Source organism: Primulina tabacum, chromosome 9 (assembly GCF_025594145.1).
Source record: "Primulina tabacum isolate GXHZ01 chromosome 9, ASM2559414v2, whole genome shotgun sequence".
Classification (NCBI taxonomy): Eukaryota; Viridiplantae; Streptophyta; class Magnoliopsida; order Lamiales; family Gesneriaceae; genus Primulina; species Primulina tabacum.
Window position 1 is genome coordinate 39,607,940 of NC_134558.1, and position 15,815 is coordinate 39,623,754.

The following is a 15,815-nucleotide window of genomic DNA, read 5'->3' on the forward strand; positions in this document are numbered from 1 at the left end:
ATTCAAAATTAATTAAATAAAGAAATGTCTATAATTAGGCAATAATGAAGCTAGGTTTTGCGTGAATCTTTCTTTATATTAAAAATACGCATATATTTTGTTTCCAACAAAATTCGAGATTCAATACAATTTCATACTATTGATTTCTTACTCCATTTCATTCATAAAAAAAAAAATCAAAAATATTACATTTGATATTGAATATATCGACTCATCTTATGAATAAAAAAATATGAGACTATTATCTAACAAGAAACATGTTTTTTATTTTTTTTCAATGACATATAAACCCTAGAACACTATGATTCGATGCAAATTTGATAAATACTCGAGCTAGTACAATAATATACAAATTATATTAATCAAATAAATTGCAATAGATTAATCGTATGATATGCACAATCCAACACTTTACATGAGTTGCTAAGGTTTTATCAAGTTTTATTTATTTATTTAAAAAAAAAAATCTCGTCCGAACACAAAATCGATTACCTCGATTACTCCTACAAGATCAAAACATCAAACAAACAAACAAATTATTTGAAAATTTTAAAACACAAAATATTCAAATAAATTAAATGAAACCGTTAGAAATGTTACTATTTTACATAAATATTTCGTATACATGAAAAATACTGTATATTTTGCCATAACAGCATTTGTTGTATACACACACAAAATATATGGTCTTTTTTATATGTAAAAAAGTTATATAATTGTCGATGTATAACTAACCATACTGCACATGCTATTTAAATAAAATTTAATTTGCAAATTCGCGTCATGTTTGTAATTGTAAACAGATGCTAGAATCAACGAGGATAACTTCCTCAGTCTCGGAGTTGACTCTGGATTTAGGAAACAAAAGCCCATAAAGCCCCATTTGTGAATTTCTTCGCACGGGCATCATCTCCTATCAAGTGTCATACACCTACAATATTAGATCGTGTCGACATACATGGGATTAACATAGATTTAAAATATAGGACCACACGATCGTTAAATAGTTGACACACCCAGAATATTATTTAATGTGTACTAGTCAGTGCGGCAAAAAGGACATTGAACAATGTTTCATCTAAAGATGTAGTAGGATTATCGGCTCGTCCATCTTGGTCCAGTATAGTAATTGGAAGAGAGGGAAGAACTTCCTTGGAGTGTAACAGGCGCGCTTAATTGTGGTTGCACTAGGGTTGAGACATACGAGGATTGAGCACTGCCTTGATATGGTACTCGACACTGCAAAGATGATTGATGATGCTCCCTTCCCAAACTGGTGCCTTGATCATGTGAAATCCCACTTCCTTGAACATGATGAGCGGTCTCTGGCATGGTCCGATATCTGCAAGTAGCAGCTCAAAATCAGCAAGATGTTTTTCATGTAACTTCGTACTCGATTGTTGCTCCAAGATATTCTCATCACTAGTTACTTTGTATTCTCATAAATTCATGCCAAAATATAAACAGAAGAAACTCGTGTTTTACGGAAGAACACAAACTCACACACGCTAATTTAAATAAAAAAATCCCAAACAAATCAATCAACACTAATTGTAACAATCAATGGCCAAAACTTAATTTTTTTCAAAAGGTTGACTAGAAACTCTAACCGCCTTTCAAGAACATCAAAAGTTAGGAAAGATATACCTTGAATATGGATCCTCATACTGATGGGTTAAGCCTTCAGGAATATATGGTTGATGAGCATTGGCGACATAATAATTGCTGGAAACCGGCAAGCCTCGATGATCTGAATTTGCTTGTACGTGACTGACATATGCTGCTGTTCTTTGGCCTACATGCTGTGGAAAAGACACATTCGGGACAATTTGAGACCGCACAAGTTGTGGAGCATGGCCATATTGCATTCCAGTGAAATATCGATTCTCCAAAGCTGGCAACTGAGATGTGTACTCAAACTGATCTTCAGGAACTCCACGAGGCATTGCCAGTGATAGGGGCTTGTTTGACAAGGTTTGCGGAGCAAGTTGAGATGATGACGTAGAAAGAGGGTGAAATGATGACAACAAATTGCTAACCTGAAGTGGAAATAAAGTCTCTTTACCAAGTTACAACCATTTCATACAAATACTATCCTAGAGTGCATAAGATAAGGAAATCACTGTTAGTTACACACAGTCTTACTTGCTGTCCATTGAGTTCTTGGTTAAATTTTGAACCCCTATAGTTCTCCCTTATTACATGTCTGAGAGAACTCTCAGGAAGGGGAAGACACTCCTTGAAAATTCTAAACTTCACCTGAAAGAAAGGAGAGAAGAAGAACCTCACCTCACAAGAAAAAAATCTACCTCGTCAGTCTGTACCAAAGAACAGCTACTGTTGACTTAAAAAAAGAAGTTACTGTTTAAAAATTGGTGCATATATTGGCCTCCTTCGTGATTTTATAATTATAAATTGTACCGCCAAATTACAAAGAGGATAGCTAGCTTGAGACTAAAGTTCAAAAAGAAACTAGAGGTACCTTAGTATTTCGACTTCCCTGAGATAAGACTGTAAATCGATGTCTTGTCACTTTGGACATGCAAAGAACAATTAAACAAAGTACCTGCACAGGAAATTTTCCTCCAAAAGCAGCCGGTTCTATATTCAGTTGACCAGTGGAGGTAGCCTCGTATATGCCGTATAGAAGCTTTAATTCAAAATCAAACAAAAAAAGCTTTGCTCCAGGCTTTATCTTCTCCACCGCAGTCATTTTTCCCATAGGAAGTCCAAAAACACGGTACTGGTAACAATCTGACTTTGTACTCGAACTACACATGAATATAAAACCAGAGAGTCTTTCTTGTATTTTCTCTTTGCCCAGTAATACACCACCATTTCTGTCAAAAACGTAGTTGGAAGAAGTTGCTTCTTCAGGATTGGTAAGTTGGGCAGCGATGGGAACAATACTATCCGTAGGCTTGATCTTCTGAACTTTCAATTTTTTTATTTTAGCACTTGGTTGGCCAATATTTTTGCCATTTCTTTTAGACTTCTTGCCTCTTCCCCTGGCCATAAGCAAAGAGCTACAGTGGAAAAAGAAACATCTTAAATGGATGGAAACAAAAAGGAAATCAAATCCCAGGTGTCAAAAATGTGCAACACCAAATACTGATGTCACATCCTAAGGAGCAGTTGACAGTGTCAGAAACTAAGAAACTTATATTACCTCGTCACATCCTAAGGAGCAGTTGACAGTGTCAGAAATTAAGAAACTTATATTACCTCAAAGGTAATAAAAAAAGCTTATTCAACGAGGTTCGACTTCACCTAACAGGAAAATCTCCAAGATGCTTAAACAATTTACAATGTTAGTAACATTGTTTGTTAAAAAATGATATTGATCTCTGTCCTTTTTTATTTCTTTGTTTTGGGTACAACATCAAGAAAAATGTGCTAACAGGCAATTCAGAGAATAAAAAATAAAGATATCTTTCCAAATCTCACAATGGCCATTCTAAAATTAAATGGTCTCGGTTTACCCATTTGAGTGATAATTAAAACCTCAGAATCATTTTCAATGACAACAACACTATTTTCAAAACATCTTATTCTGATATGTTGTGCTAATTCTACATACAACCTCGTCCCACGCTTTAAGGTTGCAAAGACAACGAGGCACAATAGAAGACATTTGAGAATTAGGAACCCAAACCTCGTGAAAAACTATATGTAGAAGGCATTTGAAAAAGTGTCCATGCTATGCTTTGTGAAGTCAGTTAAATTCTTGATAAGGTGGAAAAATAAATCTTAAATGAACTCGTGAAGCTTGAGCTCAGCACAAATTCCTAAGATTCACATTACGTTAACATCTAACCATTTAATTATGACGCAGCGACAAAAGGGAAGTAACTTATACAATACTCTGAGTAGAGCTTCACGTCTTCAACTCCATCTACGATTTAAGGTCAGTAAAACTGTTTAAATAAACATACGCTGATCAACAGCGTAATAAAAAAAACAGACTTGATGAAGTAACTTTGTGAAACCAAAAGTGGCGCCTTGTGTAAGTCTGGTCCAATTCATAAAATGGTTCTGGTTTAAACACTTGAACAATTTTAGATCCTACCAAGATACAATTTCCTCAATCATCTAAAATGAACCATTTCCTTTGTTAACACACTATTCCGAGGTATCCATTCATCAATTACATGTGGTGCCGATAACACCACAACAAGCCATGATCATACTCTGTTCCATTTCAAACTCCTCGATTATCCCCCACTGCTCTGCATTATTTCATCAGCTTTCATCCGATGAGAGATTAGCAGCAAACATTAGTCAAAAACTATTCCAAAATATTTCAATGTTATCTACTGGATCAAGAAATTATCGAAATTCCTATTATACTTGATTTCATTTAATCTTATATGTGATTAACATCTCAATCATCGATTTCTCTGACCAAATTAAAGGTTTCTATTCCAAGTATTCGGCTTAAAGTCATTTGAAACTCAAAATATATCTTATCCCCTGCCCCCATATCACATAACAGGGTTTTGAATTTGTTACTTTCTTTGAGGGGAAAGTTTCCTTGTCCTTCAGTTTTTCATTTAATATTCAGATCAATTGCCTACCTGCCTGGCTGCAGCCTCTTTACATAGTCGGTCCTTTATAATTTACTTAAAATAAATATTGAAATAGCTAATTTCATTATTAAAATTTACCAAGATCGTTTAAACACTAAACCGAGCTTAAATTATGACTGAACAATTAATGTTACTCCCAAGCATGCCAATGGCAGCTGGATTTATTCTGATAACAGAGAAGATAGAAGGGAATATACCCAGACCTAACTGAAACGTACTAGAGATGAACAAGACCAAGACCGACCACATTGATTGGAAAGTTGATAGAAAATCAAGTAACTAGAAATGGTTATTACAATTGTTATTACTGTTTTTGGGACTGAAATGGAAAAGGTTTTGAATTATGATGGAAAAGGATATCACAACACATTACATAAAACAAGCCAAACGAGAGACCAACACGCTTTATCTCAAGCAGAACCGCTCGGCATCGATTCAAAAAACATGAAACTAGTAAAAACAGATAACGGCACAAGCGAAACGAGCACTAACCTTGACATATTCATCCAGAAATCACAAATACAACAGCCGAAAACAAGGTACAAGATTCGTGAGGGTATCCACACATTCACAACTACGTATAACCCCCCCTTCGTCCAACAATTAGAAAGCGACCGAGAAGTTTTACCTAGAATAATAGGATTATAGAACAATTCATGTGAAATTTCATCGTTACCTGTGAAAAATTTCGGTAGAAATCTAGTTTCCTGGTGGCGGAACTGAAATCAACCGGACGGTCGGTAACACTGAAGTGTGTTCTCAGATTTCTTCAAGCCCTTTTTTGGTCCCGAGTACAGGATATGTAGTGAACTTTATGAAAACTAGTGGACGCCTGCGATAATATCGAAAATAAATTTAAGAAAAAAATAAAATATATAATCTGTACTCATTATAATAATTTTTTTAAAAAAATGTGTTTGTTAAATGATGATACTCTAGGGATAGTCTGGATTGTGCCCGAGTCATGGACGATTCTTGTGTCCGAGGCATGGACGATCCAGGATATTGGATGGATGGCCAGAATCAGGACAAGTCGGCAGGAAAAGTTCATCAGGAGCCGGGCGGGTGAATGCCTGGGACGTCTCCTCCCCGGGCTACCGGATGCCCGGGTTCTCGTTCAAACTCCCGGGAACTTTCTACCCGGGCCACCTCGATATGAGCACCGTACTCGAGTATACTAGCATAATAGGATGTGGACGACTGTCTCATCTCTGACATCGATCCAAGTGGTTGACGGAATCAGACAGCCAGGATGTGACTAGTATATGATTTGACATGTCAGAACATAGGGTGTGCTCAGCCGTCCTACTATAACTAGTAGGTAGTACGGAAAACGAGGTCATCATTACTTCTCCTACTATAAATACCAGGTTCTCTCTTTACATTTACATTCATTCATACACACCAATATCACAACCATCACTTGGTTACATTGGTTCTTGGCTTGAATCATTCACTGACCTAAGCATCGGAGTGGCCACGCCGAACACCCCTCCGGCGCCCATTCACGTGGTTACCTTCTTGAGTGCAGAAAATCCTCTCCGCCCGGGGAAGAAGCTTCTGGTTCAGATATCTACATTGCTCTTATTTCCTTCATCATTTTGATAGCAGATCCGGTGGATCACCGACCCTACTCACTCATTTCACCCGGATCGCATCATTAAACTATTTTATCGGTTCTCGTTCCGTATAAATCGTATAAATAAGATATATTGTGCATTTTATTCGTTCAGACTCGTAATACGAGCCACTTTTGTAGCTCTCTCCGTTAGAAAAATAGAACCAATACTGAAATTGACTATAACATCCGGCCGGAGGAAAGACGGACTACTACAAGGGCTTTCTGCACTAGATGCTCGAGACCAAATAGTCATGTCCATCTAACTGAACGTCGTCATCGGGTTGTATCCTCTTCAAAATATGATCTCAAACTTAAGACTTCATATCAATTGATTCCAACAACTTAAACACTTTGTTTAAATACTTACTCTTTCCTCTTCGAGGATGAGAAAAATGCTAATATTTCCCACTAAAAAAAAGAACTCTGAACCTAGCCTGAGTGAATTGAAGGTGTTTTTTATTTATCATCCTTGAAAGAATCACACGATGTTCAATTCTGGTGTATTACACTTGAAAATTTGTACGCTAATAGTGTATTCAAAACTTGTTTTGCTTCATAAATGGTATAAATATAACATATAAAATTTGAAAATGTTTTATTTGATGGGATCAACTCCCGTCCCTCGCGTTGTTGAATTTCCTGACTAGGATGCAACATCAGTAACAAGTATCCCAATGCCTCATGATAACTGCAGAATAAATCCTGTTGACCATCTCGGCGTTGGGCATTAGCAAACATGGTTTCTCATCAAGACAAAACTTCCCCCGATCCTGGAGATGTGATTAGCAAAAGAAATCAAGTTTTGATGCCTGCCCTTTTCTTAAAATCTTACAAGATTTTGTGAAATCCGATGTTTAAGTCAGAAGAAATCGAGATGAGAAGCGGGTGAGCGTGATGCCACACAGCTTTAAATACTCGTTTCTGATGAGCTCGTATTGATTGAGAAGGTCTGTGGCTTTTGTATCTTATGTCAAAGATGTGAATAGTGGGATCTGCCGATCCAGACGCTATGTACAGACCATCAGGAGACCACGACTGGTTTATAAGGGCCGATTGTGAGTCGCTATTCTCTTGTTTCCACCCAAAAGCGTGAATCTCTGTTTGCCTTATCCTAAGATCAAACAGTTTAAGCTGCCTCTCTGGGGTCCTGCGAAGACAACACATTTTCAGTTCAGCACAAAGGATTATAGTACGCGTAAATGGAATCCGAAACTTATTCCAAACAAATGCGCCATCGTACAGAATAAAATGCACTACTGATGTAGAATTCATTGAATGAAATTGCATATTATAGATGTACGGGCATAGTTACTTAATCTACAACTGTTCTAGTAGGTATAACATAATGCTTTGGCTAATGAACTCTTAAAATTTTTGAATTTCATTATTGTCATCAGCTATAATTTTTTATATATTAACAGGCTCTCTACACCGCAGGTTTACCTTAGAATCATAGAAACAATTATTTCTCCAACACAAATCTAGGAGACCATTCCTACTCCGAATGGGGGCAAAAAACGAACAGGATAATGAATTTTGTACAAAATATAGCATCCACTTTCAAAGATTTTGGGACCATGGCAGCTAACTGGAGATAAAACAAATCTTCGCAACATATGCTACCATAAGATATCTAATTAATAGGAACACAGATCACAGATTGGCAGAATTTAACCAAAAAAACGCAAGAGGTGAAAATAATAAACTAAACGTTAGGGAGGCAATGATATAAATGATTATATATTCCAAAAAGGTAATGCAAAGAAATAATTGCTGAAATAAAAATTGCAGTGAAAAACTTACCCAGTCTGAACCATAAAGAGGTTGAAGTCAGAAGGATTAGTTAGAATACTCATGCATTTGCTATCAATTTGATGTTTGTAATCTGTTCTCCCACTCATCACATCAAATCCAATTATCCGTTTATCAGCACCAACAGACATCACCATGTTCTTATGCCGCATTCCAGCAACCCCCATTACAGCAGAGGAATGAATGTTTCTGTGTAATGATTTAGGTTTCCATGAGCCTCCTCCAGTATCTTGCTCAGTCCAAAGGACCACAGCATGGTCACTACCACCAGTAACAAACCGTGTTTCATCCGATGGCATGAAGATTATGCTGTTGATAATGCCTTTAATATGAGGCTTGTCTTCAAGAAAGCTGACGCGTGTTCCCTGTGAAAGTACCAAAGAAGATGAGGTGTTACTAGAATGAGTTGGCTGTCAGAGTTTTAATTTTTTAAATAAAAAGCACTTTACAAATTGTTCTTTGTCATCACCTATTTAATTAAATGCAACATGGATGTTCATATGAAGGTAAAAGGTACTTATATGACAGATAAGAAAGTGATGATAATAAAGGAATGCATGTAAAGCACCACTGTAGTGATAGATACAAATAGTTTGGTTTCCCATTCCCACAAGGCCTAATGGACACAAACCACTTCAAACCAAGCTTCCTTCCACAAATTCATGCTTTGGTTTCTGTTTATCATAATGAATACACCAAATGCCAACATAAATTTTAAAATCAAGATCAAATTTTATAAAAGTTATCCTCACTCAAACCTAAGGTTCCAACAGGCATAATGCTGTCAACCATTTTTCCACTTCATCATAATGATCATGTCAGTAGAGCAAGTGCGTTGTCTCATTTTTCACCCCACTTTTCCCAAATGTTCTACTAATCTTAAAGCTATGATGTTAGAATTAGCAAATCATTCCAAAATTGGATTTACACAGATGAGTGGGCAGATTTATGCAGGATCTGATGTAATTTTGTTCGTGAAAAATTCAGCACAGTAACACCCAGCTCTAATTTGAAAGGTTTTGGGCCAATGACCATGTTTGCTGAGGGAGAATCAAAAAAAGCTTCAAAGATTTTGAGAGATTTCTCCATTCTCCCATCAAATTGCATTTATCCCTTGTTCACATAATCTGCATGGTATTTTGTCACTTGAACTATTTTGATCCAGAATCAGCGAGACAGAACTTCCAGAGCATATGATAAGCAAATATTAATGCTAATGCACAAGCCAATTGCTCAGATAAGCGACCAAGTTCTGTCCTAAAACACACCAACAGCAAGAAATTCATGTGAAGAATGATACTGCATACTGATGCAAGGAATATTACCTCTCTTCCTTTATTCAGGTTCAAAATTGATATCTGGGAATCTCCACCATCTGCAGCATAAACCGAAAAAAGTTTGTTTCCCTGTGGATGCCAAGCTATATCTTCAGGCCATCTCCTCTGCTTGTTAGATTGACATTCAGTAGTACTTAAAAGATTGGCACTGGAGCTGCAATTTTATGTAATAGAAGTAAACAACCAAAGCCATTACTAAATGGCATCCAAGGTAATATAAAGGCAAGCAACTCTCCAAAAAAAACTGGAACAAATCGATAAAGCCAAATGATATTGACACAACTGTAATACATACCATCTCCCCTGTATTTGCCAAAGGTTGACCAATCCATCCAATGCACTGCATACGATTCATGGATATTATAAAGGGGTTATAATCAATAAATTACACACAATTAAAAAAGGACTAAGTCATATCAATGCCATTTATTGAACTCGCCAAGGATAGAATAACCAATCATAACAAGAGGGTTGAAGAAGATGACCATGTCAAATTTCATAATATTGACCAATACATTGTAAGTTCTATGATAATTCTTGATTCAAAGAGAAGTGCAAGTCGTGAGGTTGAAATAAACCAAGTACAAACTTTGGCAGGTAAAGCAAGACTCAAGAGTCAAGGGACAATCTTAATTGCATATTATGATGACCATTCACGATAGAAGCACGTAATCAGAATTTCATGAAACGATTTTCCATTCTAAAATTTTGAAACTGAGCACGTTCAAGATTAAGAAAAACAAAGAAAATCGTTCCTTCAGTGAGACAAATAAAGTAGGTTAATATAATACTAGATAACCTGAATATATATAATCTCTCAACAAGTCAAAAGGATGCTAAGTCAAAATGCCATAACATACAAAGCATTGTTGAGATACAAGTCACCACTATGCCTGCCAATATAATTATATCTTTCTTTTGGTTTCATACTAGTTTCATTTTGAGGGGTCAAAAGGGGACAAGGAGCAAGGGTTGTGGACCCTGTTACAATCATGAAGAAAATCACGAAGACTCAAGCTTCACAATTATTAAACCAAGAAAAAATAAAATAAAACAATTCACTAAGAAGAATCAAGTGGCAACAGTTTGAAATAGGATTTACACTAAGATTATAGCAACAATAAACTGAATCAATAATCTACATTAATTTGCCTGAGCTATGCAACTAGTATATGATAATGTCATTATGCACAATAAGGGAACAAACTACATGAAATCATTTGTTTACTCTTTCCTTTCTCACATAACAATAACAACTTTAAGCAACCAACCAAGTTCTCCCTTCTATTTCTGATTATTCCAGTGAGAGATTGTCAAAGACCTAATCACCTGGTCACAAATAATTGATCATTTGTCGGACAAAGAACAAGACTTCTCAGTTTCCTTTTGTGTTGACTCGACAAAAGGCAACCAGTCTGGCATCGAATGGGGCTTGATGAAGAGCAGCTGCTTATTAATGGAATCAAATCTTTATGTTCTTTCTCCTCTGCATTAAAAAAAAGAACGATCGGGAATAGTTATTGAACGATCAGGAATAGTTATTGACCAAACATATAATGTAAAAATGCGAAGCTTTCCATGACTAAAAAATTTCATTCATAAAATGCAAATTTCCACTGTATCAGTACACAAATTAAATAATAAAAATACTACTTTCTTAGTCCATTATCAAATAAGCCATTTGAATCCACAAACTTTAGGTAACAATCATTCTTGCCCTCAAAAGTAGTGATTATGGACTTTAAGTAAAATTAGTTTTGAATAAAAAATTACAATTTAAGGCTGAAACAATATTTGTAGATTCATAAAAGGACAAATGGGAATTCAGGTAGCAGCTAAACAATTCTTCAGAATCATACCAAGCTTTGCCTTTTTCCCCTTAGGTTCGGATTGCATAGTTTCTTGGACTGAAGACAATTTACGAGCTTTGTCTCCTTTTTGCTTTGCAGTGCTATTAATATGAGTTGATACTGATGTACCAGGCAACGATCCAGAACCATCGGTAGCTTTATTTCCAGATTCTTCCATCTTTGGGGTCACAGCAGAACGAATCAAAAGTTGTGATTTGGACTGGATTTGGCTTCGAGAAGATTCTCCATTTTGATGGGAAACACTAGCTGATTTTTGTGAAACATTAAGATTATCTCCGGAAGACTTAATGGTATCCCGACCTAAATTCTGTGGCTTGCATTGAGACTGCTTTTAAAAAGAAACTTCATTAACAAAAACATGACTTCTCCAGAAAAATTAAAACAGAGAGAGAGATCAAGACTTGTTGGTCTTTCACCTTTTACCTCTTTAGTAAATGTTCCCAGATGTTTCGGAAGCCACTGAAATGTCTTGCCCTCGATGACGAGCCAACTTAGTTTGTGTATCCTCCAGCCTCTTTTCTGCTTCATCAAGCTGCAGACAAAACGCAAGGTACATCAGTCCATATTATCCCATCGATAGAAAGAGTACAGATCATGTCACTTTGGAGGAAACTAGATGCAAACTGTCACATTTGCATAAAACAATGCATAATTTATTAATCTAGTTATAAACTTATAGTAAAGACATTGATTATCACTTCAAAAGTCAACTCAATCCACAGTTTCAATGGGATTATCTAAACCCACAGAAGTTTCCAAAAGAAAGTTGCATTGAGACCAAGTGGTTGCATGCTATCCCTTTCAAATTATGTTGTAACCAAACACTAGGTTATATAAAATACCATTAAACGTAACGATGCTACCATACTTACAGGATTCCATAATGTGCATATCTTCCTGAAAAAAGGTGGCAAAGAACTGTAAACTTACCCCTTGCTTCAAAGACACGGTATATGCTTTAGGCTGCTCCATAAGCGTGCATATTTATCAGAAATTAAGAGAAGAGGGCACACAATAGAGAAGGGGAATAACAAGATTATGGGATAAACCTGCATTTAAGCTTAGCTTACGTGAAAAGATTTTGAAACCCGGGGGCATATAATATACTAGTCATTCATATTCATTTTCACATGAATCATAACTTTTTTTATTTATGTTCATTGGTTTGCCAAGCACCTCTTATATGTTATACGACCTTATTTCTTTTCATACACCTATATTATAAAATATGAAACCTTAGCACGCCTATTTAATAGGCTGTGCACCTTACTTTATGCCTTGGTTGTCCACCCATTCGATCCTCAGTGCACCTTCAATAACTATGGATCTCATCAAAGAGATCATTTTATCTCTATTCTCTTTGCTCTAAACTACATAATAGCATTTACTGCACAATTCTGAGTATTCCCCCCAAAAAAAAATTCCTATGAAGCTCAGCTCATAACCAGAATAAGTTTTCCAGTTATCTAAATTGATCTCGCCAATTCATTACCCACGAATCTTAGATATTAGCCTGTAGTATTAACTGTACAAAACAAGGAGCAAAAGGAACATTTTACGATAAAGCACTGTATTATACTGTCGTCATTCATGCATTAAATACACATCCAACCAAACGCAATCCACTACCAAAAAAACAAAGGGCACTTAGTGCAAAGGGATGTCTATCATACGAACTGATTAATTCCATAAAACAATCAAATTCATGAGTAGATGATTCCACGGAGTTTAATCAAACTACTGATACCTATCACACTACAAAAAAAACTCTGGCTCCCCAATACACCACGCGCAGAGGTAATCAAGAACAGACACGAAAAAAGAACGTATGAAAAAGCCAGGAAATTAAAAGGTCAGAAAAAGTTAACATTTTTAGAAAAGCATAAGATCAAGAAAGACAAAAGATCCACCTGGGATTTGTAATACGTGATGCGCTGACGAAGATGCTCAACTTCTTTGGTGCGATGTTGGATAAGGGCTAACAGTGCTTCTTCTTGTTCTTTCCTATTTTGTTCCTCCTCTGCTCCTTCCTTCTCTTGCTCTTCATCCTCCTCTGCTTCACTGCTCGATTTTCGGCTTCATCACTAACGGTGTCGCATTCATTTTCTTCCTTCGAGTACGATCACTGATTCTACGTGTGGTGTGTGTGGAAGAATACTGGGAGTGTGTGTAAGAAAGGAGGCTTCTTGTCTTACCTGCGGATCATGTAGGGGTGCGAGGAGGTGCCTAACTTGGGACACAGAGGTTTCATTTACAATTGTGATTGTTGCTTGCGTTAAACTCTTTTTTTTTTCTTTTTCTTTTTTTTTTATGTAATCTATTTATGGAAATTTTCTGGGTTATCTGTTTGCGTAAAATTTTCCTTGTGCTACATATTTTCTGGATGCTTTTACTTATCAAAACAAGTTTGAAAATAATTTCTTAATCACAAGAAAAATAATTCATTGTAATTCAAACACATTCTCACGTGATAAGCCACCATCTTCCATCAACAAAATAATATGTTGGAGGCTCTTTTAGAACCTGCCAAGTGTTACGTGGTTTGAAGTTTACTCGTTAAATTTGATAGTTTAACTAATGTATACCTGAAATGATAGCAGCCCGCACGACCAAAAAAAAAATGAATCTGGGAAGATTGTGTCATATTGATTTGGAATTATCATTTCCATTGAAAATGGGATTTTTACGAGAGCATAGCACATTCCAATTCAACTTTTACTTCACTACTCGTTATCTGCGTAATTAGTTTTAGAATTACAAAAAATCTTGTGGGAAAGTTTTACTTGTCGATTTTATGAAATTTGTATTTTATTTGAGTCGCAGATGATAAATATGAACAGAATTGACTTGTTTCACGAACAATGACATATAACATCGTCTTACTCTTTAAGAATACTCTAACTAAAAATAAATGTTTGTCGAATACCGTGTACTGCTAGTATGTGTAATTGGTTTGATATTTGGCACGGTTCAAAAACAAATAATGCCATAAACTGTTGGGTGATCCAAATATGAGTAAAAGCCCGATGAGAGATTGCGAAAACAGGTAATGGCCCATATGTTGTAATCATGGCCTAAAATAGAGGCCCACAGAGGTGCGTAACTCAAGTCTCATATTCCATTCGGCCCAAACTGAGACACCTCGCTCTCTTTTTGAGTTGAGGACGAATATCAAATATTATCCAAAACGATGTCGAACAGATTATAAAAGTTATCAACCTCTTGTGGTCATTCTACCCACAATTTTTTATGTACAATTTGTCGTGTACATTTAAATTCAAGAAATGAGGCAAAACTCAAGCCTTTTTAAGAAGTTGGCATTCAATTTTTTTTTTTTTTTATGTGTGTGTTTAAATGCATTTAGATTGTAGACCAATAATACTCACTTTCACTAAATCTTTAACGGAATCATTTCTGAAAATCAAAATCGTTTATATTTCGGTTCAAAAGCAAAGCTTTGGATTCAACTATGATTCCTAGCAGTAAAAATTTGGAACCGATATCAAAATGTCAAATCTGATACTCGCGTGGAGTAAATAAGTCGAAGATAAAAGGATTTTAAGGCTAAACAAGTCAATTTAGTTTCATGTGATTGTAAAATAGATATCGGAAATTATAGATAGTGTATAGTATCAAATCAAATCAAAATATATAAATAAGACAAAAGATATCATTCATAAATTTCTTTATGTCTTTGACTCTTCTGTCTTGATTATTACCTTAATTCTTATGAGGCATGCTAAAATTCTCAAGGTATATACAAACAATTTAATTTATATACTTTAAACTATTTGAATTTAGAACTTCTGCAAGTACATATCGTCGTGGCAGCTTTTATTTTGCCACATTCAATTATTGCCACAAAACTAATACGTACTTACAAACATATGTTCAATGTGTCCCAACTGGGAATTTTTTTTTTTCAGTGGAATATTCCCACAATAATAAGTATATGATTAAGAATAAATTTTTTTTCTTGGGTTGAAGTTGACGATCTCTTACTATCCATTGGATCACCAAATTAAATGGCAGAGCACAAATATTGAACGGGAAGAAAACTGGGAAGCATGAGATTTAGTTGTTAGACGGTGTTAAGAGATTGAATTGATGTAAAATTACACGAAAAATCCTTGGAATTGAATCACAGAACAACAAAAGATTTGAGTTAGGATACACCTCTCGTCCAGGAGAAGTAAAGAGGCTAGTCCCTCCTCTCCTAAATGAAAAAGTATTGGAGCCCCTTTTTACGTATGTGTTTTTATTTACGTTTTATATATTTGAATTTCTGCATTATTTATTGATGCGCTCAAAAAATGCGCATTCATAAAAATACCTTGAAACGATTATCACGAACCAATTTCTTCAATAAACCGAATCAGACCACTTCAGAAAGATAACTGTGTATCAAAGAAAAAGGGTGAGATGACTCCGCCCAGAGGCGAAGCCACTCCGACGCTCAAGTCAGTATAGTATTTGAGAAAAAATATAAGACTGATGTAAATGAAAGCGTACCTTGATTAGGGTTAGGAGCCCTTTATTTATAAGTGTCGAGTCTTAGATGGTAAAGAATTTTGTAATATATGGT

At 35.8% G+C, this 15,815-nt stretch overlaps 1 protein-coding gene and 1 pseudogene across 4 annotated transcripts; both read right to left on the minus strand.

Annotated features, from left to right (window-relative positions):
* Positions 1-807: 807 nt before the first annotated feature.
* Positions 808-5,430, minus strand: LOC142556108 (uncharacterized). Of its 4 annotated transcripts, none has more exons than XM_075667372.1 (6): positions 5,266-5,411; positions 3,656-3,895; positions 2,567-3,026; positions 2,146-2,259; positions 1,648-2,039; positions 808-1,342 (listed from the first exon to the last, which is right to left on the minus strand). In XM_075667372.1, the coding sequence occupies exons 3-6, from the start codon at positions 3,014-3,016 to the stop codon at positions 1,096-1,098; spliced, it is 1,203 nt and encodes a 400-aa protein (XP_075523487.1). In that variant the 5' UTR covers positions 3,017-3,026; positions 3,656-3,895; positions 5,266-5,411; the 3' UTR covers positions 808-1,095. The 4 variants fall into 4 exon arrangements, with proteins under 4 accessions (XP_075523487.1, XP_075523484.1, XP_075523485.1 ...); XM_075667369.1 differs by lacking the exon at positions 3,656-3,895 and adding an exon at positions 5,082-5,163 and having other exon boundaries at positions 5,266-5,410; XM_075667370.1 differs by lacking the exon at positions 3,656-3,895 and having other exon boundaries at positions 5,266-5,430.
* Positions 5,431-6,642: 1,212 nt separating this feature from the next.
* Positions 6,643-13,505, minus strand: LOC142556109 (uncharacterized; annotated as a pseudogene).
* Between the last annotated feature and the right edge of the window lie 2,310 nt (positions 13,506-15,815).

Bases quoted from the DNA above. Each gene is read 5' to 3' on its own strand.
- LOC142556108 (XM_075667369.1), bottom strand. The intron at 2,260-2,566 runs GTACTTTGTTTA...CCTTTCTTTCAG, and splicing joins GAGGAAAATTTCCTGTGCAG to GTGAAGTTTAGAATTTTCAA. The intron at 2,040-2,145 runs GTAAGACTGTGT...TTTCCACTTCAG, and splicing joins AAGAACTCAATGGACAGCAA to GTTAGCAATTTGTTGTCATC.